General features: G+C 40.7%; 1 protein-coding gene across 1 annotated transcript in view; it reads left to right on the forward strand.

Annotated features, from left to right (window-relative positions):
* The window catches only part of PTPN5 (protein tyrosine phosphatase, non-receptor type 5), a 63140-nt gene that overhangs the window by 17533 nt on the left and 20762 nt on the right, over positions 1–24845 (forward strand). Inside the window, exons 2-7 of the mRNA XM_009288757.2 lie at positions 7177–7358; positions 8299–8418; positions 10272–10355; positions 16336–16574; positions 19894–20083; positions 23130–23214. Coding sequence (XP_009287032.2) covers positions 7177–7358; positions 8299–8418; positions 10272–10355; positions 16336–16574; positions 19894–20083; positions 23130–23214 — 900 coding nt within the window. The remainder of the gene's footprint in view (positions 1–7176; positions 7359–8298; positions 8419–10271; positions 10356–16335; positions 16575–19893; positions 20084–23129; positions 23215–24845) is intronic.

The raw sequence follows: 24845 nt of genomic DNA on the forward strand, positions 1-24845 counted from the left end.
CAAAACAAAACAAAAAAAAAAAACCACCAAAAAACCCCAAACAACCCTAAACCAAACCTGCATGGGGTGGTGTTCCCTTGAATCTTCAGAGAGCCTGAAACAGTGTCACTTGAGAGCTCTTGAGCAGCTGCATTCCTCTTGATGGGCATATCAACCCAGGAATCGGAGTGAATTAAATACCAATATTCTTGGCTACTTCCAGTGTGATCGGTTTAGCAAAAACATCCAGCTTTCCCAAATAGAATCCCTGAATGTTATAAATTTCAGTTGTTCCCCACACAGCTATGAATACCTGTAGCTTGGCCCAGCTAATTCTTATGGTCCAGGGTAGATACACTTTGTACAAACTGAAAGCATTAGAAATCGTAAGCTGAATTTCGTCTCAGAATAAGTAACATAGGAGACTGACAACCAGGTTGCTGGTATGTAGACTGTGTCTTGGTGAAGAGTTTTCCATTCCTCTGTAACGTGTCAGAGGTGGTATATACAGTTGCTTGGACCTCTTACTTGGATTAATGGTATGTCAGGCTTATTTCTTCTTTAAGCTCTGTTACACAGAGAGGAGAATGAAGTCTGCAGTTAGAGTTTGCAGTCCTACAAAGGACCACTGGATGAATCTAACTGGCTTCCAGTTAGATACCAAAGTGATTTTAGAATTGCTTTGGTGCCTTGCAGTGTTTAGTGGTAAACTTGGTGGGATATGTGGATCTGTCTGGGTTGTTGCTAGTGTTTGAATTAAGCTGTCTGGTATCTTCTGAAGTAGCTCTCTATGTGGTTTTACATTACAAATGCAAGATTTACCAACCACAAGTTCTTGGCAGCTAAAACTTGGGACTTTTTCCAGAGTGGAGTTGGAAGTATTGAGGCAATTACATTGTTGTAAATCCCTTCTATCTCCAGTCACACAGTAGTAGATAGCTGTAGGGTGTATTTGGGAATGTTTTTCTTTGCAGCTCTTAATCTGGATACTTTTAGGGACTAGATGCTCTCCTCCCAGTCAATGTTCTGTTCAGCCATTTGCAAAAGGTAAACGTATCGAACTCTTGTAAATAGAGCAGGTCAGGGATCAAGTAGAGTAGAAATAGTCGGTAGCATATCATCACTGGGAAGGTCAAAAAAAATTAATAATGGAGGAGAAAGAGATGCATTCTTAGGATAACAGCAAGTGTTGGAAATACCATTCCCAGCTTTCAACACAGCTCATTAGATCTTGAGTGTAATTTTTAACATAACTTGTCAGATGAGTTAGGAGTGCAGAGAGCATCAAGAAAAAACAGACTTTCCTAGGTGGTAAATTGTATCCATCTGTAAACAGTAATGATGCAGCTTCTGTCATTATGTTTAGCTCCTTAATATCTGAGATTGGCTGGTTATAAAGAAGTTCAGTAAAAGTTTCAGAGTTGTAGAATAGTGACCCACCAGTTGGTTTCCTGTGGAGAGAGGAATGTTAAGTACACAAGTTGGTTGCCATGCAAGTTTGAAAGATCCCCTTCCTCTTACACACTTCCTCCCATACCACTGCAGTGCAAAAGAAAGATTGACTTTTGGTCCAAAAGCCAATTATTCTGTTTCCATCCTTCTCATACTGCAGTGGCAAGCAAAAAAGAGAATGTCTTCTCAGCCAATACCTTTCTCCTAAAGCTCCATTCTTTGATTAGATGAGCTGTCTTTTACCCCTCCAGCACAAGCTACCTCTTGTTCATGTGCACTCTGAGGCAGCTCGTTCAGCTTTGATGTGTCTCACCATCATCTGGACTTGCCTGCAATCAGTGTGTCTTACGACCTGCAGATTTAACAAGGTCTTGCACATATGTGCAGTACAATGCCAGGGCTATGTCCTGCATGTGCAACTTAGGTGCATGTGAAAATAAGCAATTGATTTGCAGACCCATATCAGTAGTATACATTCATCTACTGTTCTCTAATCAATAGCAGGACTCCCTAGCAGTTAGATGGAAATCTGAGACAGTGATTTCAGTAGGCAGTTGCATTTTGATATCCGAAGATGTAGAGGCTATATGTGGATTTAGGACTCTGGTGTGAAGTGTTGGTATCTCGATGGATGTGAAGTATTGCTTCATACTTTGCAATGTTTCCACACTGTGGACACTTCCTATAGACTAAATTCTTGTCATGCACAGCCATCATGAAGATACAGACAGGTTCAGAGGGTTATGAAGATATAGACAGGTTCAGTGGGTTACGGATCTCCACACACAAAAAACAAATACGGGACAATGCAGCTGAGCTGCTGTGGCGTGTTGACTGCTGCAGCTTGAGAGTTGGCAGAACAGGTGAGGCCCGTTTTTCCCTCCTATCTTGTGTGTCTGGCAGGTAGTTCCATAGAGCTCAGGGATTCTACCATGAACGAAGAAGAAGCCACCATTAACAAAATCTGTATTTCCCAGTGAAAAGGCAGTACCACCCAATCCACCAGAAGCATAATTCCCACAGGCACAGTGTGATGGATGTAAGTAAAAGTCTAATAACTATACGAGCACTATATTTTCATTGCTGGGGTACATTTTATTTCTATTATAAAAATCCTTTTGGTAAGGAACAAGTCTTTTTTCATCTCAAAAATACATGTTAAATTAAGTCTGCCAACGGAGCTGTGTCAATTCCTTGAGCATTAGCACCCATGCACAAGAGAGGACACAAGTTTCTTTTAAAGTGTTAACTTCATTAGGAAATACAGCCAGGATACGTGGTCCTGGGGGGTTGTTTTTTGTTTTGTTTTGTTTTTCTCTGAAGGCTCTAAGTATGAATCAGTTGAGTTACAGAGCTGCTGATGCCTCGCCCACAGCAGCATTTGATTGGATCATGGCATGTTTGTTCCTGCAAGGCATTGTTGACTTACTTATTACTACAGTGCCTTTTAGTGTTTCAGTTAAGTCTAGTACTGTAAGCACGTGTTTTTCTGGGAATGTATATAGGTATTCTTGTTTCATTCTTCTGCCCTTTATGTACCCACATATGAAGTCAGAAAAAGAAAGAGATGGAGGCACAGGGGTTTTAAAACGGGCATTGTCTGAGTTACGGAAGCCAGCTGTCACCTTGTGAGTGGACAAAGATGTTTGCCTGTATAGATTATTCCACAGCAAAGTGTTGTGCCATTTATTTTTGGCAGCTTGTACTGGTGGTTACATTTAAGTGAAAGAATACAGGATAAATGGATCACTGGTTTGATCCAGAAACTTCCTTTCCCTGAACAGCGAGAATGAGGTTAGGTTTATGGTGCTGTTCTGAAATTTCAAGTTGCTTTAACAAGCCATATGGCTACTACAGATATCAGAGACCTTTTAATTCTTCTGCCAAAGGGATTTTTCTAGCAAGCATAGCCCTGCATGAAAGCAGAAGTACTCGTGGAACTTGAATCCCAATCTCCGTGATGCAGGAATTCGGGAGGATATCACATGGATGCTAGATTTCACTGTCAGTCAAATCACTAGCAGAGGAGAGGCTTAATTCACTCCTCCGGGATGTAGTCGTCCTTGTCAGCTGTCTCAAGACCTTCGCACTGACCTTGACACAGGAAAACTTTACTGATGTCTCACTCATTTATTACCTAATCTGTGCACTGAAAGAAACCAGGGCCCATTAGAGCAAATAATACAGGAATATAGGATTGCAAGATGAACTGTGAATGGTAATTGAGGTATTGTTTAAAGCTGACATAGTTAAATCAATACAGAACCCTAGGTGGGCATCATTATGTTTGCTAAAATCTAATCTTTTGTGATTTGGAGTAGCAAATTTTTGAGTAGACTTTAATTAGTCCAAGGCACTTTCTTTGTATACCCAAGACATGAATCTTAATCTATACATTTATATGTATGAATTCAGACAGTTCTCCGTTATTTTAGTTCTTGACCTGGTGCCCCCATTGTCTGTTATTGTATTAGTGAAAATACCTGTTGATAACAGCTGAGCTGTATCAATTCAGCAGAGCTGGAATCCTGGACTCGTAGGTCCATAGACCAGATCTCTACCTTATGCAGTGAAAATAATTGAAAGCAGAAGTAGTCTATTGTCCTTCATATAGGGCAGTCAGGAGAAGGAGAATGTGACTCCTACAATTGTACAGCTGTTGATAGACAACACTGGAATACCAGGAATTGGGCTTCTGGGCTGTGGAGAGGCATAGATCCCCATGGTTACAGACACAGAGCGGTCCCCTAACTTTGACGTCTTTGTTCCAGAAGGCGTGTGGTTAAGTGGCCTTCACATCATCATATTAGAGACAGGGTTCTGTTTCCAACCTAGACAGAAGTGACCTTGTAAAATCTCAGGCTGTTACAGATATGAAACAATGAAATTCTGTTTACCTGCTGCATATAAGGCAGGTGAATGAGCTTTTGGTCAGTTAAAAAAAAAAAAGTCTTCTGAAATATGAAATATTGTAACTTATAAAAAATAGTTGAAAGCTGAGCTTGAAATCTGCATTCCATGGCTCCTTGTTCTGGTTGTCTTCCCAAAGATGTTTTAGTTCTGCTCTGTGTGTATTTTTTCTTGAGCTTTGGGGAGGGTTATCCAAGAAAGGAAGGAAATATGAATATTGTAACTTATAAAAAATAGTTGAAAGCTGAGCTTGAAATCTGCATTCCATGGCTCCTTGTTCTGGTTGTCTTCCCAAAGATGTTTTAGTTCTGCTCTGTGTGTATTTTTTCTTGAGCTTTGGGGAGGGTTATCCAAGAAAGGAAGTCATTAGGATTTGGAAAAACAGTAAATAGGTTCATTAGCCATTCTTAGGGACAGAGGTGCATTATTTAATGCAGATAAAGGAAAAGTAGGACTTAAAACATGCTTAGTGAAAACGGAAGGTTAAAGACTTTAGGAGCAAGCCATAATAAACTATATGTAAATAGATATTTTTGAAGGTTTATATATCAGCCACAGGTGCATGTCTTTTTGCATGGATGGCAAAAAAAAAAATTCTGACATCAAGATTCTGTCCTTGCTAAATTTCAAATTCCTGTTCCAAAACGCAGAGCATAAACATCCCGCAAAAATAGCAGAAAAAAATTGGCAAACAGTAACAAGGGTTTTCCCCTCAGTTCTTGTCCAAAACCGGTGAGACATGAAGCAGTTTGGAAGCTTGAAAATTTTCAACTTTAACTGTTTTAGCACATTATAGAAAATGAAAACAAAGGTCAGCACTGAAAGTATTTAGGCAGCCTTAACTGTGGCTGCTTAATGTGGCCGCTGTGTTGTCCTCCTGGAGTCCAGCTCTATGTAGCGTGATATCAGAAGTCAGGTGTTAAGCATATGGTCAGTGGACACCAAGGACTGTGTCTGGGTTGTGTTTCTTGGGGGGGGGGCGGTTGTCATGGACTGTAGATCACCGGCTGGAGCCTGGAGGACAGAGAGGTAGAGCTCCCATGATCTCTTGAGCTACATTCCAGAAACTGTCTGCTTTTCTTTGAAAAGTGCTATTTTCAAGCAGTTGTCTTGTAGCATTAAAGACATATAGATGAAAGTGAAGGAAGTTTTATCACTGTGAGAAATACAGGCTGGTATTGTTGATGCTTCTGATTTTACCTCTTTAGTTCCATATTTTTCCGTGTTTTATTGGCCTGTATTTAATATGAATTTTTGATAGTGTTTATGCAAATTACTGTACTGAGTCCTTCCCGGCAAATAGTCAGTTAATCTCAGCATATATCTATGGTATGACATACATGGGAATATGTCTGTCTAGATGCACATTCTGTATGCTTCCTGAGAAATACCTGTGTAAAGACAATGAAAATAGCTACATATAACTAGTTATACCCAGCATACCCTGCTGAGGTCACTACCCATCATAAACTGACTGGAGATATTTTGAAAATGAGAAACCAGTAACCTGAGGTCCTGGGGAGGTACCTGGTAGTACCTTGCAGGTGCTCCTTCTTGTGTCTCCGGGTCTCCCCAGTCATTACACAATAATGACTCTCTTGTTGCTGGGCAGCTGTGGGGATGGAGAACCTTGTAGAGGAAGCCATCAGCATTTCCCAAACACCTTGTTCTCTCGTGCAGGCATGGATGTCCTAAGGTCTGTTTCAGTGAGGGGAGGGAGAACAATCACAGAGTGGGAATAAGCATCTCATGTTCCCATCCACCTTCACATTTTTGTATTTTAGAAATCAGAATGGGATATTTTCATGAATCCTTACTCAGTGGCCAGACCCTTGGCTGATACATGGTTCCTATGTTTCATTTGCCTAATTAGAGCTGTGGCTAGTTTATGGATGCTTATCTGACTTAGAGTTGCTATTGTGAGACATTTAGAGAAATGTCTGAGAGGAACATTTTGTAGAAATCTGGCCTCAAAAAACCATGGAAGGGCCAACAATGTGGCCTTTCCCTGGGGCACAGGTGGCTGGCTTAGGCTTAAGGCTATAGTGTTGTACATAGGGCAGCCTTGGGGCTTTCCTCATGTAGAAAGATGTAAATCAGTAGTACTTAACGTCAGCTGGGTCTGATCTTTCACTCCTTTTAGCTCGTAAATTAATTTATATCTACACAGACTGTGTTCAAAATACTGTTACTGAGGTACTAGCCACTCCAGTGCATATTTCCACTGAATGGAATAGCATTACAACATTATCAAATAGCTCTCGAGTATGAATTCATCCAAGAAGTAGGTTATTAGAATAAAGTCTATTTTATTAGTGCCTTAGGTCACTCAGGCAAAATCCAGAGCCCTTGAGCACTATTCAGACACATAACCTGAAACAGTCTCTACCTCAGAAATTTATAATCAAATTAGACAAAGCAGACAAATAAGGGGAAATAGAGAAATTGAGGCAGGGAGGGACAAAATGGGTTCTCTGCCACCATGTAGCCGGGAAGTGTGGAGCTAGGAAATAGCACAGATGGTTCCTTTTAAAAAGTAAAAACGAAAAGGTGCAGTGATGTAAATGAGAATTTATTAACAACAAAGCCCAGAAACTGCACCTCCAGAAAGAAAGGGAAAATAATTTATCCGCCCACACTCACTTTTTTCTGACGAAGGCAGGTGAATACAGCTGCACTAACAGAGTGTGACGCTCACAATCCTGAGCTGCACTTGCTGTTACAGAACTGAGAGGTAACCATTGTCTCTAGGAAAACAATAGCCCTTGCAGGCTCTGCGGTGGCTGCAAGGGTAACACACTGTTCATTCCCTGCACATGTCATTTTCACGTGAAGGTCTTTCCAGTCCAGCTGTTATGGAGTCAATGGATGAAGCTGAAGGACAACAAGGACAGCTGAACAGGAAGGAGCAGTCTCTGAAGACCTCCCAGAAAACAGCACTGCTTGGTTGGGCTGCCCGGTGGAATGGATTAATGCCTGGAGACAGCATGTATCTGTTTGTCCTCTCACAGATACTGGTAAGGCAGCTTGTCATCGCTTTGAAATGCTGGGACCCTTCTTTTAAGCTTTGTTGGCTTGGGAGGTTTCCTCCTCATTCATTGTAGATGTAGCAATAGACATAGCTGCAGTCCTCTCATTCCTGCAGCCACCTCTCACAGCCTTGCTTTGCAGGGCAAAGCCCCTACCTTTTGATGTCCCAAACTCCCATCCCATTCCCTGCCCCTCTGCAAATGCCTCCTTTGCCAAATGACCCATCTCCTAACAAATCCATCTTCTGTAGCTGATACGTATGGGGGTACGTAACCGTTTTGTTAAAAAGTGGATTGGGAGGTGTATCCTTTAAAGTTGCAGTGTGCCCTTCGTGGTTGGGGATGAGGGTATACCTCTCTGTGAGGGTGTTAAATATAGCATCATTGCTTTTGTAGTTTTATGTTAACTGTGGTGTGTGCAGTAACCTTAAGTGGTTCAAATGAAATGTTTCAACGTGTATGTTTGTGTGTCTGTATCTGTACATAGGGATGCCTGTGTGAACATGGCTATTTGTGAGAGCTTTGCATAGTATGAGATAGGCCTTAATAGTCTTTTAATAACATACAAAGTTCATTGAATTACCAGTTTTGATCTAAAAGTAGTAATGCTGAAAGTTCAGAAGTCAGAGGAATCTGTTGCTCTTCTCACGTACAGGCTACCATGGGCAGTCCTTTTGCTAGTGTAGATCAGAGTAAGCTTGATTAACTTAGTGATATGCATCTAGTTAATGGTAGCTGAGCATTTAGCATTCAGCCTTTTTATTCTTGCTAAGCTACAGCCTAGAAAATACCTGACTTCTTAAAGCAAAAACGATGATCAACACGAAATCAATGAAAACTAAATTAGTTAATTATGCAGTCTTGAAATGAAAATGAATGTTTGTATAATGAGAGATGCTCATTATGTATTTTCTGATTGATTACACAGCTTCTCTGCATGATGCTGTGGTACAGCACTTATGGGACCATCCCAGCAGCTCAGAATGCCTTTGACCTGCTGTCTTACTTGCTTACCCCATTTAAACAGTTTTTGTCAGATCAAGGGGAGGTAAGTCCCTGTACTCCTCTCTGGTTATATAGTTGATGTCAGTAGCCTTGGGTGGTGCTTCTAATACCTCTTCTGATTAGAAGTATAATACACATGTACTTCATATAATATAGTGACTGCTGCATTGTGTGTGTCCCCTGAAACGGTGAAAAGAGTTTTCTGAAAACAGATCCATATTTTATCTTCAAGACACAGGGCTGAATTTTGGTTATGACGTTAGATCAGCACAACAGATTTTTCATAATGTGCAAATGATTACAAATGAAACAAAGCAATAAGAAATCAGCCCACTAAGGTTTAGCCCACAGTAAAGGGAGAGCTGGACCTTAATTTATTGGGATGGATAGAAGCTTAAATTCTGGAAGAATGGATCAACCCATATAAAGGGTGCAAATCACAAGATACTCAGTCACAAAATTCTATTTTTGTTGAGTGTTTAGAGCATATCTATGTGCAGTAAAAGTATTTCAGGTGTACTAGGTGTACAGATTCAATTATATCTACAAAGCTACCCCAGTAAAATTGCTTAGGTTCTCACCATGACATAATGACACGTATACCGGTATGATTCATCTGATAAATTACTGGGGTAATTATACCCAGTGCAGATTTCTCTAGTGTGGACAGAACCTTAATTAAATGGTGAGCAGCTACTTTCATAAATCAGGCAAAATATATTTGATATCAGAATGTTTAAATTTGTTGTACATAATCTTTGTAGCAGAGGCTGTGCAGTACAAATAGGAAATCTGACTCAGTGCCTCTTGTGGCTGAAGTACAGTGCAGACTGTTTTCTCTGTTTGCTTAACAATGTTTATGTGCTGCATGTCACCTACTCTTTTGCTTATTTGAAAGAAGCACTTTTTCTTTGTCCTTTCTTAGTTGGATTTATTATGCACAATCAGAGCTCTTCAAAGAGCATTGCCTGTATCTTATTTGCAGTGGGTCAATCATTAACAAATTGTTCCTTACAGAAAATCCCTGATTTATAGGATTTTGACTTAAAATAAGTGTTCAGTGTGGAGGAAACTGATTCCTAGAATGCACCACAGGAACACCCCAAGTATGACTCTGTGCAGATGTTCATGCATATCTTTGAGGACTGTTTATTATAGCACTATTTACAGTGCAAATTTAGACTTGAAAACAGTAAAGGCAAAGAAATATTCTGATGTTAAAATAAGCTCTTAACTCTGAATTTATCTTTAGCTGTACTAGTGGGTCAGAAACAGAGTAAAATTCCTTGCCCACTGAAGCCCATTAGAATTGTATTTTGTACCTGCTACTGAGGATAGGCTGAACTCTAAACTACTTAAATATGACTAGGATATCAGAGTGAATTTCACTGCCAGTGCTGTGAATGAACCTGACGGTATTTCACAGAACGTGTAGAAAATGTAGAAAAGTCCTCTGTGGCTGGGTTTTACGTAAGGACCCACAATTACCCGAACAGTACTAAGCTTTCTTTGAAGCCCTTTGCCACAGTATAAAATTACACTGACTGTGGTAATGAAACACGGGTCCAGGCTGCAAAATTGAATCATGGATCCAGATCTCAATTTTGGCAATGCATGAGGGTAGGAAGCAGATTTCCTGTTTGCCTTCAAAGTGAAATCCATTTTTTAGACCTTCTGAGATGCTGGGGCTTAGAGGTGGTTTCAGTTTCAGTCTTCTCCAAAGCCTGGCATTTTTCTGTTGTTGGTGGTGGCTTTTCCAGGGACAAGAGTAAGGTATGACTAAATCTACATGGGAAATCCAAGAATGAATACATAGTTTGCCAAGAACATGCATGCAGACACTATACGGTGCCCCTAAATATTTTATGAATCATTGTCAATTCTGTTGTTTCACAGGACCTGACTGGAATCGGGAGCATTGTGGCATCATACATCCTGCTGTCTTTAGCTTCTCTAGGACTGTTATTTATAGGATCTCTGGTAAGTTATGATACTGTGCAAACTATATTCATGCCCTTTTTCAGTGAGTTTTTATAAGATGTCTAATCTACTTGAAGTTGTTGATCTTACGCCCAAGTTGATTGTAAAGCCACATCTTTGGGGCTATTTCTATATAATTATCTGCTTGCTTTACATAGAGGAATCATGACTACACTTATCCTTACTCAATTTCTTGATGAATCGGGGATTACACTGATGGTTTTTATTCTCTCCATCCACAGATGGGCAAACTATTTTCACTTAAATAGAAGGGATGTGGTCCAGTAATGGGACCGTCTAATATTGCTGCCTTATGAATTACCTGCAGAGCATCCATTGACTTAAGTGGCAGAAATAGCTGTTCCAGAGCACCAGTGTACTTGTGAATATAATGCCCTTGTAGATGTAGGCCAAGGCCCCAGCTGCAGAACAAGATGACTACAATTAATCTAGTTAGCTGTCAGCTGTTTGGAAGCAGGAGGAGTATATTGTGTTTCTCCATTGATTGTGTAACTGGCACAAAGGTTGTGCTAGATGGGAAAGCTAGGGAGAATTCTTTCTTTTTAAGGAGCTCTAATTGAACATGGCTTTTCATACCCTTGTGTACTGTTCTGTTAGACTGGGAATGTAGTTACTGAAAATGCAGGTGTAACATCACCTCCTGTCCTTACAGCAGTGCACCTTCAGGCAGCCAGGAAGCTGAAGCTGTACCATGTACATGCTGTTTGAGTGATGTACAGTATAATGAAGTACATCATAGAATCACAGGACTGTTGGTGGGAAGGGACCTCTGGAGATTGCTAGTCTCACATCCTGCTTGAAGCAGGGGTGTTGCTAACACTCGGTAAGGTCAGCCATGCATTTTTCTACACAGATTTTGAAAACCTCCAGAGAAGGAGATGTATCATGTCTCTGGGTACCTGTGCCACAACTGCATGGCGCTCTTGGGGGAAGAATTTTCTCCTAATGTCTCATCTGAATTTCCCAAAGCTGAATGTCCAAGCTGAATTTCTGCAACTTGTGGCCGTTGTACCGTGTGGTATCAGCTGCCACTACCAAGAAGAGTCTGGAGGCATTATCTCTAGAGCTGCCCTCCAAGTAGTTGCAGGCTGCTGTTAGATCACTCCAGCTTCCTCTTTGCCAGGCTGAACAAGCCCAATTCCCTCCACCTTTTTCAAAGGTCATGTGCTCCAGACTCCTGACCTCCTTTGTAGCTATCCACTGGGCCCACTCCAGTTTGTCTTTCTCTGTCTTAAACTGGAGAGCCTAAAATCAACACAGTATTCAAGGTGCAGCTGCATCAGTGCCAAGGAGACAGGAATAATACCTCCTTCGATTTGCTGGCCACACTCCCTGGTAGCCCAATTCCTCCACCTTTTTCAAAGGTCATGTGCTCCAGACTCCTGACCTCCTTTGTAGCTATCCACTGGGCCCACTCCAGTTTGTCTTTCTCTGTCTTAAACTGGAGAGCCTAAAATCAACACAGTATTCAAGGTGCAGCTGCATCAGTGCCAAGGAGACAGGAATAATACCTCCTTCGATTTGCTGGCCACACTCCCTGGTAGGAAGTCCACCTTTTTCAAAGGTCATGTGCTCCAGACTCCTGACCTCCTTTGTAGCTATCCACTGGGCCCACTCCAGTTTGTCTTTCTCTGTCTTAAACTGGAGAGCCTAAAATCAACACAGTATTCAAGGTGCAGCTGCATCAGTGCCAAGGAGACAGGAATAATACCTCCTTCGATTTGCTGGCCACACTCCCTGGTAGGAAGTTTGTCATATTACATACCACGGTTAAGGTCACTCAGAGGCAGCACAGTGGCAAAATCTTCTGTTTAAAGTGTTGGGTGAATGTGCTTTGTAAGACCATTCACAAGGCAAAGTAATTAGTGTTAATGCCTCCATTATTGTGATCGTTGATGTAGGCAAGGAAGTTAGCTGGGCTTAGGCAATTTTCTGCTTTTTTGATGCTGCTGTTCCTTACCCAGATGAATTTTGTCCTCAAAAAATAAACTTCTGGTGATTTTGTAATTGCAAATATTAAAGAACAAAAATGAGACATCTGAGAATTGTGATGAACTGTGTGAATTCTAGGTAATTTTGCAGAAAACATTCTGAGCTGGAAATCAAAATAGCAGGGGTGTGATTTCTCTGCATATCCAACCTAGTTGTTGCTGAATGGAAACATTTTATTGCTGACCCATTCTTAGCACAGCAAGTAACTTTAAATGAAAGTTCTCTGTGACCAAAAATTCTGATCTCAGTTTGAACTGCTTTGCATATGTAGTAACTCCTTGCAAGTGAACACTTACATCAGTGTAGATGAGAGTGGACTTTGTGCAGAAAACAGTTTTATAACAGTTTCCACATAGTCAAACTTGCTCTGTTTTGTATTCCTGTGGTCTCAGTCTCCTAGCTAGAGTGGAGGCATGAATGTCTCTGTGTGACAGCCTGTTCTCTGGACAAGTCACAGAGAACTGGAACATAAGAAATGTCCTGTGAGGTCAGACCAATGGTCCATCTTGCCCAGTATGTTCTCTCTAACAGTGGCATTAGGAAGGAGAGGCTGTTTAGAGAGAGCATATGAGCCTTATCCCTTCCTACCTACCTGTTACCTTACTCTCTGACGTAGAGTCATAGAATCATAGAATGGTTTGGGTTTGAAGGGACCTTTAAAGGTCATTAGTCCAGCCCCCCTGCAATGAGCAGGGACATCTTCAACTAGATCAGGTTGCTCAGAGCCCCGTCCAGCCTGACCTTGAATGTTTCCAGGGGTGGGGCATCCACCACCTCTCTGGGCAACCTCTTCCAGTGTTTCACCACCCTCAGCGTCAAAAATTTCTTCCTTATATCTAGTCTGAATCTACCCTCTTTTAGTTTAAAACTGTTACCCCCTGTCTTATTGCTACGGGCCCTGCTAAAAAGTCTGTCCCCATCTTTCTTATAAGCCCCCTTTCAGTACTGATAGGCGTCAATAAGGTCTCCCCGGAGCCTTCTCTTCTCCAGGCTGAACAACCCCAATTCTCTCAGCCTGTCTTCATACCAACAGGTCACATGTCTTTCTGGGCTGAGGATTCCAGAGCTGGATGCAGTACTCCAGGTGGGGTCTCACCAGAGCAGAGTAGAGGGGCAGAATCCCCTCCCTCGACCTGCTGGCCACACTTCTTTTGATGCAGCCCAGGTCATGCTGCTTTGCAATTTGAAAACATCTGCTTCTATCGGTATTTAGGGAATAAGGTATAAAATAGTCATTAGCAGAACATTGAAAATAATGTAGTGATGGAGCTAAGCAGGGTTTCTAGAATCCCAGCCTGGTAGACAACAGATAGTTGCATGAAGACAGTTTTCTTTATTTTTCCCTCTTTTTCAGCTGAGTGATATCTTCTTTTTTTTAAATTTTATTTTTTTATTTTTGATTTTTCATGAGTTTTAAGCAATGCACTGCCTAGAAGAGACCTTAAAGGGGTCTTTTACATTAAGGAGTGCCTTTATGATGAAATCTTTCTTTCCCAAATATACCCTTCTGTCTTTATAGATACTTCTGTCTTTATACACACTGGTGTATATACTAGATGGCATAGCAGTGAAAAGCAGCTTATTGCATTTTTTTATCCAGTAACTTACAGTAATGCTTTAGTAGTTCCCTGGGGAAGGGAGAAAATGTGCCTTTTTATACAGGTAATTTGTTGCTTTAATGTAGAGCAATAACTGTTGGGCCACCTAATGAGGCTGAGAAATGGTGGTCAAGCGGGTTCTCAGAAGTGATACCAAGAGAAGAGAGGCCCTGGCTGGACTGTGCACTTGCTAAAGTGCAGCTCATACCTGTATCAGGCAGTTTGTGACACTAATACATGTAGAGCAAATTCTTCGGGAGAGCAGACCTCAGCTAAGGTTTGAGGCACTTCTCTGAGAATACCCAGGTACCAGAATGTGCTGGGAGGTTAGCAATCACAGTGAAAATAAAAGACTGGATAGAGTGCTTGAGGCTTGTATTAGTGATGCTGTCTGTTTTCTGCCTCATATAATGGTGTTTTAAGACCCAGGCAGCTGCAGAGAACCAGCATAGAGCTGTCTAGTCCTCCTGAACAGGTTTTCGGAGCTGCCTATTTTTCCATTATTTAGTTTAACCCCATCACTTTTAAGTATAACTTAATTTCTTCCAGTGTCTTCGGCAGCTCCTTATTTACCACACACTCCTTTCAATCTAAAGAAAAGCTGCTTTTTTTCTAGGGTGAACTTTTTGTTCCTTTGGATTTACAGTATGTTAAATCACCAGTAAAATCAATCCTGTGTCACCACAGCAGCTCTAGAATCTGTAATACATAATTGGTACCTAGACCTTCAACTTGGCCCTCAGCACAAGTGTTGATTTTAGTAACAACAGCACTCTCCAGCAGTACAAAGTTGTTGAGGAGATACTTTACACTGTGAACTGCTCAGCTATTACAGTCTTGCAGTAAGTGAAAGAACCGTGGCTAGTACTGTGGGACTGCCAAGCTCCAGAAGTCATCTTGGGAAATGAAAATAGAATTAGATCTTTAAGCTTCTTGCTTGTCATCCAACAGGCCAAGCATGTGGGACAGACTCAGTTCAGATTTGCCCCCAAATTTGTGTAAAATAGAAGTATAGTATCATGTTCCTATGTTTGCTTTTGTATTTACTGTGTACTCTGATTAACTGAAACAAAAAACATTTTGTGTGAAGTAACTGTCAAACGAATACTGCTGCTTTATGAGAGTCTTAACATTGGCTAAAGCTGACTACCGACAGAAATTAAAATTTTCTTCACTTCCTTTCATTCTTTCTCAGAGAAGTGAGAGTACATGAAGACACACAGGCACAAGAAAATAGTTGTTTAAAATCCTATACAAGCTAATGTGCTTTAGTAGCCTAGAAAGAGAAATTTGACCTTTTTTAATGGCACGTTTTCTAAATTCAACTGCCTATTTAAAAGCCATATAAGAAAAGGACAGAAGACACTTTACTTTGGAAAATACAACCTGTTCTTCTTAGTCTCAAAAGGATGCATGGCAGTACAATATAGTTTGTATAACATTTAGCCTGAGCGATACTGCTCCTAGTTCAGTGCTAGAGGGATGAAGTTGGCCTAAGGTTCCAGATCCTGGAATTTAGAGGTGGACTTGAAATTTTTAACTGAGGCCTGCATGTAGGATTAAACAGTCTACTGATACAACCTCTAAATCATCTCGTCTGCCACAGCATCCATGCAAACCAATGTACAGTAATTTTTTAGATTCTTGCCATTTCAAACTCTTCATTAGTTTATAACGTAAACTTTAATATTACATTTATGTCCTAGAACTTCACAAGATTTATTATTTAATGTCTATACCATGTTTAAACCGGATAATTAGATTACAAAACAGACTTTGCCACTGGCCAGAAACTGAAATTGGCATTCTGAGCCTCAAAACCAGTTGCATCAAAATCAAGGCCTCTTTAAAAAATGATTGGTTTATACACGAATTTGGGGTACAGTGCCAGATTATCAAAGATGTGTAGTTCAGGAAAATTATGTTTACTTTTCTTAACCCAGCTATATCTAAATTTTAGATGGAAGACCATTAAGTCAGGAGAGGTATGATTTGTAGAATAGTATAGTAGATTTTTATTTTGTAAACAAGCCTAGGAAGGGGAAGAAACTGAACAAAAGGACAGTGATATCACGTTGGCTTGCATATGATGGTCACAAGCACATTCTGCTTCCACTGTATCCCCGAGTTAAGCCTGGCCAGCTCTGTGGAAACCTCTGTGGCTGAAAGCAGGTTTGAATGGGTAGATGTGAATCCTTGTAACATGCACCACAAAGCTACTCCTGCATGGAACATTCCTGTCCTGTTCAATACTCTCCAATTCCAATACATTATAGTAAGCTGGGATGCTGCCCTAAAGACCAACCCTCTAGGCTGTATGGAAGGGCTGGCAACAAGCAGAAAGCTTTCTTAATGTTTGTTTCCTCCAGTTTTGGCATCTACTCAGAGCCCGTCCAGACCCCCCTTTTCCGCTACAAGAGGACAGACGCCAATCTGTGAGCCGGCAGCCTTCATTCACGTACTCAGAGTGGACAGAGGATAAAAATGAGGATGACTTCCTAGATTTGGATCCCGTACCAGAGACTCCGGTCTTTGACTGCGTAATGGACATTAAAGCGGAGACAGATCCAGCTACTCTAACGGTTAAATCCGTGGGCTTGCAAGAAAGGTAGGGTAGATGTGATTACTAGGGGAAAGTCTGGTCCCAGATTTTGTGGATTTAGGAGTTCTGTGCCAAGTAGGAAGCTTTATTGCCTTCATGCAATGTCACTTTAAAATGTGGTTTTAAAGCCAAGCACCTGCTTTATTTCCTGTCTTGTTTTCAGTCTGGTCATAAATATAAACATATTAGCCAAAAAACAGACGGTTTCTAGATGGCTGTCAACAAGCGTTATTCAAAAGTGCCATTTCTTTCCTTTGAAATATCCATTTGTATTTGATCAGTCTCTTGCCGTTCCCCAAGATGGCAACTGCATAGCATGAAATCCACTATAGGGCGGTGAAAGCTTTTACCTCTGAAAGAGGTGGATCTTGTTAATTTTTTTCTGTTACTCATGCTGGAGGATTAGTCCTTTCTCCAAAAGCAAACCGTAGGACAAATGGTAATCTGCAATAATTCTCATATAAATGGGTTAGTCCAAAAGTAAATGAATTCCTTTGAAATTAACCCAGTAATGAAACTTTGGGGTTAGCTGATGTTCACTCCTTGAACCAGCAGGGCAATGGAGCTTCTCAGAGATTCACAGCTGGGAAAAGGCAGTTTTAAGATAAAAGGAAGATAGGAATGATGCAGTATTGATTTGTGTTGCATTTCTCCATCTTTACTCGTACATCTCACAGAAAGGTCACCTGTACTGGGTAAACTTTAAAAGGCCCGGAGGTGGGTGAATTCCAGAATGTGTGAGTTGAGACAGGGGAATGTTCAGCAGAGTTACTGAGTGTTCAGTTGGACTGAATTATCCTTATGCTTTCATCCATAAGATTATTTTATTTCACTTTGCCAGTGTGTCTGTGTGTGTGAGTGAATGGATGAGTGAAAGGAAGTACACCAGATTTAGCATCCTCATCTCTGAGGCTGAGGTTAGTTTAAGGTTCCTGTCTTTTCTTCTGTGGATTACAGGAAGCTTGAGTTTATATTGTTGGCAGCCTGCGTCTTTTTCTGTTTTGTGTTCTTGCAATTGTCTTAGTGAAAGAGAACAAAGATCTTGAGGACAGAAATCCCATGAAGAAATTCTGCAAAGGCGATGATAAGAATGAGGTTACTGGAGGGCCAACATAGCGATTTATCACCTTTCTTTATTTCTAGATTTTTCAAGCTTAATTGGAGTTCTAACCATAGTTAATTCTCATATCTAAAACTTAAAGGGCAGAACTTAAATTTTAAAAAGTATGATGCTGAGTTTCCAAAGTGCCACATGACACAGTAGAAGGGAGTGTTACAGAAGAGGCTTTTAATTTGCACTCTGTGAGCTTAGAATGTTTTTCCTCACTTTATTCTTGGTTACAACATTTTTCCTAAAATGTCCTACCTTTTATTGTTATATTCTTCTATTTTATATTTGAGATTGCAGTAACCTCTGGGGCTTGTCCCTGAACCTGCTGCTATCAGTGAGTTTTGCCATTGTTTTTCATTATGGGCAAGATTGGGCTCGAAATGCATCACCATCCCTGATTTCATTCCATCTCTCTCATTTCAAAGATGCTAACATTTCTTCTCAGGTGACCGCTAGCCTGCAGGAAAGATATTCACTGTTTCAAGAGAATTGGGGAATATCAGTTGATTCAAGTAATGAATTACAATTAAAAAACTGTCAAAGAAGTAGAGATGGGAAAAAGAAAACAATTGCTTGAAATGCTCATGCTAGGTAGAACGTGTACACTTAAGATGTAAAATAAACTTGTTTTCAACATACACATGTGCTTGAGAAGCCAGACATCATTTCAGGTTTGGGCTGAACTCTGAAAGATTTCATTTACATCAAGCATTGGTCACTCTTCCTTTGTTTGGTGTTGTGTTGAATTATCTACCTATCCCTTTTCTGCATCCATTCTGCTTCTTCATCTTAATTTTCCTCTCATTCTTTAACCACCTACGCCATTAGAAGGGTAGTCACTATCTAAATTCAAACAGCACTGAATGTTACTCTTAAGAAGAAACAATCTCATTTCCTCATGCTGAAGAACTATTAATATATCTATATATGTAGCTGCTTCTACCTTAAAAGAACCCAAAGTATTTGTTATCAAATGCATCTGTTTCTGGGGAGGAATGTAGTAGCGATTTAACAGCACACAGGGTAGGAACAAAACCTTTTGAAAGGTGTCACTAAAGATTCGGTGTCTACCATCAGTGATCATGTTTCATCCAAAATCATTTCCCCATGACTGTGAATCATCCTGCCAGCAGTAGGCTGGCTGCACATTATTTTGGAAAAACTCCTGAATCCGGAAAAGGGCTGTGATCCAAGTAACAACTTCTACTGTCTTCTTTGTGAGCTAGTCATTCTGCACGTTTGCATTGTTTTTCAATAGCTCCTGCAATCACCTTCCAACTAGATTTTGCCAGTTGAAAGTCATCAAAAGTAGGTTTACTGTGTGGATGCATAGAACTTTACACCTAGTAATCATCATACTGTATGATTTTATTATTATGTTAAAGATATTTAAATATAGATTCACTGATGGCATCTGAATCTTACTTTTGTCTGTGATATGCAAGATTGACAGAAGCTCAGAAATGCTTTAAAACTGCGTTCGATAAACAATGCAGGCATTTTGACTTTTTTGCTTTATTGTGTAGCTAACTTAAATAAAAGCCACTAAAAATTCTATGCTCAACAGCATCTCTGTTTTTAATGTAACTGTTAAAATGTTGGGACCTTCATTTTATCCTTCTCGTGATGTACTGTTGTGGAAAGAAAGTTTTTCAGACAGAAAAATTATTTGCTGTAATGGTTTGCATCTCATGTCTTTATTAATTAATGTTGAACTGGTAATGTTTATCCCAAGATCTTACCCCACTGATGTTGTCTGTGCTACTAATAAATGGTTATTCAGTAGGATCTGGCCTGATGAAAACTAAGACCAATATTTTCATCTGTGGTGTCTAAAATGTCAGTCCATATTCAGGCATCCAAAAATACGGTGTGATTTACACAAGTATGAAAACTTTCCTGCAGTTGCCTGCTCAGCACCTTTGACAAGCAAGTTGCTTCCATTTAGGTGACAAAGTATACAGTTACCTCACTACAGACAACACTTTGAAAGTGTTGGCCTTCAAATTCCAGTGTACAAAATCATCTTTTGGTCTTGCCTACACAAGAAGCATCACCCATTTTTCACAGTTAGTGACAATAATGTACACAGCAGAACCAGCTGGGTGCTTTTCTAAAGTTGCTGTTTATCTGTCATTGGGACTGTATCCATTGCTGACAATGATGGGTCAGTCTGTTCTGCTGTAAGCAAACTCCGATTGCTCTGTTTTGCAGGAGAGGTTCAAATGTTTCGCTCACACTGGATATGTGTACCCCAGGCTGTTCTGAGCAAGGTTTTGGCTATGTCATGTCACCACGGGAACAGTCAGCCCGAGAATACCTTCAGACGGCATCAAACATCCTTACTGAAGAGGAACTGCACAAGAAAGCCCTGGATCCTTTCATACTCCAGGCAGAGTTCTTTGTGAGTATCTGACCTTTCTCTTCTAGGAGCACCAGAAAAATGGGATGTTGTCTCTCTTCCATGAACCTTGCTATTATTTTCTGCAAGTCTAAAATTAGTACATACAAAGTCCACTTCCATCAGTGAAGCATTTAATGCAATTCCGAAATTCGTCATCCCTTGAAATGACAGTGTCTGAAAGCTTTCAGTGATATTGCCACTTAAAAACCAGAGAATTGGTTCTGGCAACGAAAAATAAAAAAGCTTTGTTTTCACAAGTCTTTTTTTTTTTTCTGTTGGAATGCTACTTTTTAACAAAAAAACCAAACTTTTTCACTAGAGTACAGAAGAAAAGCCAAGTTTGCTATAGGCATAACTTCTTGAAATGTGTCTGGAGTTGCCCTAGGGATTAAATTAGTCCAAGTGCATGCTCTTTGCTGTTGAATGCTTGGCATGGAGCTACTTTCCAAGCCTGAATGTTCTCCAGATAACCGAAGCACAGGATGGCTATGTCACTCAGCAGGAGCCATAGAAAGTATGTCTTACTGGTTTTTTTTCTGCACAAAAATTATTTACTAGTTGTAAGCTGCTCTGTCAGTTGCTTTTAGGATTCTGAAGTATGCTTCCTTTGCTCACTGTTGCTTTGGGGGAAAGAATTCTTTGCCTCATTCTGGGAAAAAATATACGTATACAGATGAAGCAAGCAGTTGAAAATTGGATTTCTAAGTAGTTTAGCATAAAGGCCAGGTACATTTCAGGTGGTGAATAGACTGGCTTTTTAGATCTTTGCATTCTATGAGTCTCTTCCCTAACTGCTTGAGTGTCCATGTGATGGGCATTGTCATGTTTATTATACCTGGCAAAAAAAATATGCAAAATGCTGCAGTGGCTATGAGTATTATGTCTACTAGGCAGGGTTGTAAATTCCTGCAGAAGATGGGAGGTAACCAGGGCACAGTCTTCGCATGCTGCACTATTTGAGCTACTGATCAAGAGCTACTGAAGTTAATGCTGCCAAGTCAAATATTCTCTTAAGCATGGAATCTCAGCAGAGCAGGAGGAAGATGATGTTTTGCAACCTAACAGCCCTTTCAGCCTGTCCTCTTTATGAGGCCCTGCAAGGGCCTGAAAGGGCAGGAGTAACACTTTGAGTATTACTTGCTGTCCTCCCTCCTTGTGCAACTTCAGGGTTGGGGTTTTTTTTTCCACTTTACAAGCACAGGGGGAGATGAAATAGTCTGGACTTCTGTTTTAAAACAGACCGCCAAATATCTGTGGTCTTTAATTCACTTAGTGCTGTACAAGTTGAAGAAAAGCAGCTTTTGTGTAGGCAGGCCCTGATTCTTTTAAAGTAAAGCATCTACTGCTGTTCTAGGGAGGAAATGTTTGCTTAGCGAGTGTCTGAATTGACTGCTGAACAAGTCCACATACAGTTTCATCAGTCTCTAAGGTGCACTGTAGCTTTCAAGCAAAGAAAATAGTGTTAGAAGTAGGAAAAAATATGCTTCGTTTCTCTGAGATTTTGAATTAGTTTTCCTGGTGTTCAGAAAAATCATTCAACAGCCAAACTATCCCAAGTCATTTTCATTCTTTAATGAAAACTGAAAAAGCGTAGATAAAAATGCTGTGTAATAAAAATGTCATTTCTGTAATTAAAAATTGTAAACTAGTTGTTTTTTTTATGAAACAGTTATCACCAGCTAGCTCTGCATCGTGTATTTTCGGTCTGTCCAACCTGCTTGGTGGGTCCAGACCCACGATGAAGCAAGTAGCTGTGTTTCATTTTGGAAGAGAAGTCAGAGGAGATATCACTTGCAGGGCTAAGTCCTGAAATTCTTACAAGATTTAGAGTTTTTACTCAGACAGAAGTCCTGTTGATTTCACCAAAAATTTGCTTGAGCTATGAATGACTAAGTCCCAAAGACAGACCATGGAGCTTGGTTCAGGAAGAATTTTGGGTGACTAAATACCAAGTAACAATTGAGGAAAACATGAAGGTTGCATTCCCATGCAGTTTCTCAAATTGATAGGAAACTACTTCAACAAAATGTTTTTATCATTAATTGCCTCTGGTTAAGCCCAACAGTATGCTCAGTGCTGTGTAAGAGACAGGACACAGATAGTCAGTCTTCTAAAGCTACAGAATTTACCATAGTCAATAGCTCTGCTCATCTTAATTTCTTCCCAGAGTGAGGCTTGTCTTACTCAACCCTGACTCCCGTTACCAGTATGTCCAGTACTGGCCTCTCAAATCCAGTGTGCAGCAGCTGGGATGACCAGCTCTGCTCCCAAGCTCCCATGAGCCCTTTCTCTGCTGAGCCTGGTTGACACATCCCATTTCATCACATGCCTACTGACTCCAGTTGGTGGCAGATTCCTGTTTGTTCCTGCCTGGTGTTGGCCACTTAGTTGCGGGATATGAGTAGTGGAGAATAAGAAGCCCCTCCATCTTTGTGTGTTCTTTGGGTCAGTAGTGTAGAGAGCAGGTGATCCCTGAACACTTGTTTAAAGCTCCATAGGCAGGGACAGCAAAGTGTGGTGAGCAAAAAGAGTGACACTCCCCCAGCTCCATAGGGTCAGGTCAGTACGCCAACCTGTCATAATGTAGGTCATAATTTGTTGCTGGTGAGAGTCACTAGCAAGTTATTTCCTTCCACCCTCAGAGAGGAAGGAGGAGTGTGAGTCAGAAAGGATGGTGTCTGAGGTCCATTGCTTCTGGAGCAGAGTATCTTACGTACCACTTTTTGCTTTGTTCTGTGCCTACACTTGCGATTCAGTTCTAATAATATTAGGAGCTAACATAATGCCATTGCACGGATTGCTCAGTGATCACTATGAGCGTTTTCATATTAAGGATTTCAGAAAAGAAAGCCAGTGACAGTAAAAGGAAACATCAATCATACTTTGGTGGTAAATTGCTAGAAGTACTGCACCATATGTCTCAGTTGACTTCATCACTTTGCCTCCCTCACAGGCAGGACGTAATGGGCTTGGGGTTTTTATTCCTTTTGTGAATCTAATAATACTACCTACTGTGTTTTGTGTTGTTTGTGGGTTTTTTTAACAGGAAATTCCAATGAACTTTGTGGATCCAAAGGAATATGATATTCCAGGCTTAGTGCGTAAGAATCGCTACAAAACAATTCTCCCAAGTAAGTTTCCTGCTTTCTAAGTCACTGAGGCAGGGTGGTTTATTCCACATGCTGAAGGGCTTTGCACTTTCCTTTCTAGAATGCATCAAGTGTGCTGTCACTACCATGTATTGTCCAAAGGCCATATTTATGAAGCAGCAACACGGCTTCAAAGCATAAATCAAATTTTAAAAGAGGTATAGAGCATGAAGAACCTAAGATTCACTGAACATTAGCAGCACTTAAGTTTTTAAGTCATTAGAATTGCATCTTTTGGTGCTGCTTAAAAATTCTACCCAAGAACTTGGTGTGTTTATTCAGATGTTACTTAGTAGTTTCTTTGATTAAACTACTTAGAAGGACTAAATTCTAGCAATGTTATTTTCCCGACTGGTGTTTTTCTCAGAATCGTGTCTCAAATGCAAATTGAGAATATTGGGAGCTAGCCTGATGGCATTAAGATGATACAGAAAATCAAAATCTTTTTCTTTTCTATTATACTATTTTTATTTGTAGCCAGGAGCAGGAGTTTCGAGAAACTTTTTGATATAAATTTTTACAAGTGTCATAATTTTCCCCTGTGTCATACTTGAAGTTATTTTGAAAAGTGATACAATTAGATGTCATGCCTCTTTTTTGCTCTAAGCCATTGTTGGAAGATGCTATCACTAGCCACAGTAGCTCTGTTTGCAAAGCCGGAAAGGTTCAGTGTCAGGTTAGCAAAGTGCAGAGAAGTCAAAAATGTCCTCAGCTATACCTATCATTTTATTCAATGAACCTGAATTGGAAATCATTCCAGAAGAGATTTTTTTATCTAGACTTACAACTCCAGCAGCTGCAGCCAGTGATCCAATGTGCACAACCCTTCTGATGACTTTGTACTCCACCTTAGACCAGAAGTGTAAAAACATTCAGCCACGTTTCACAATTTCTGTGCTAATGGCTGAGGTGCATCATTCACGTATTAATTCACTGTTTTGCTGGAAAGGGAAGATTGTAAAAGTGGGTAGTGATTTCAGATGCTCAAACTGCTAGATTTTAAGTGATCTATATATTCTGAATTTGGTATCTAATGTGTATTTTGAGTTCCAGAGTTGTAAACAGATGCCAGTTGGCCCACTACCATATATTTTTAAGAATGATCACTCAATGGGTTATTTGCTGCAAACTTCATCTCAGCCGTATGGATATCTGCTAGCAGCCATTGTTGTTACTTTGACCTCTCCGGATAAGATAACTAGTTTCTACCCTACCATGCAGACGATACCAAGTTGGGTGGGAGTGTTGGTCTGCTTGAGGGTAGGAAGGCTCTACAGAGGAATCTGGACAGGCTGGATCGATGGGCTGAGGCCAGTTGTATGAGGTTCAACAAGGCCAAGTGTCGGGTCCTGCACTTCGGCCACAACAACCCCATGCAATGCTACAGGCTTGGGGAAGCGTGGCTGGAAATCTGCCTGGTGGAAAAGGACCTGGGGGTGCTGGTCGACAGCCGGCTGAACATGAGCCGGCAGTGTGCCCAGGCAGCCAAGAAGGCCAATGGCATCCTGGCCTGTATCAGAAATAGTGTGGCCAGCAGGAGTAGGGAAGTGATCATCCCCCTGTACTCGGCACTGGTGAGGCCGCACCTCAAATACTGTGTTCAGGTTTGGGCC

Source organism: Aptenodytes forsteri, unplaced genomic scaffold (assembly GCF_000699145.1).
Source record: "Aptenodytes forsteri isolate BGI_AS27 unplaced genomic scaffold, ASM69914v1 Scaffold8, whole genome shotgun sequence".
Taxonomy (NCBI): Eukaryota; Metazoa; Chordata; class Aves; order Sphenisciformes; family Spheniscidae; genus Aptenodytes; species Aptenodytes forsteri.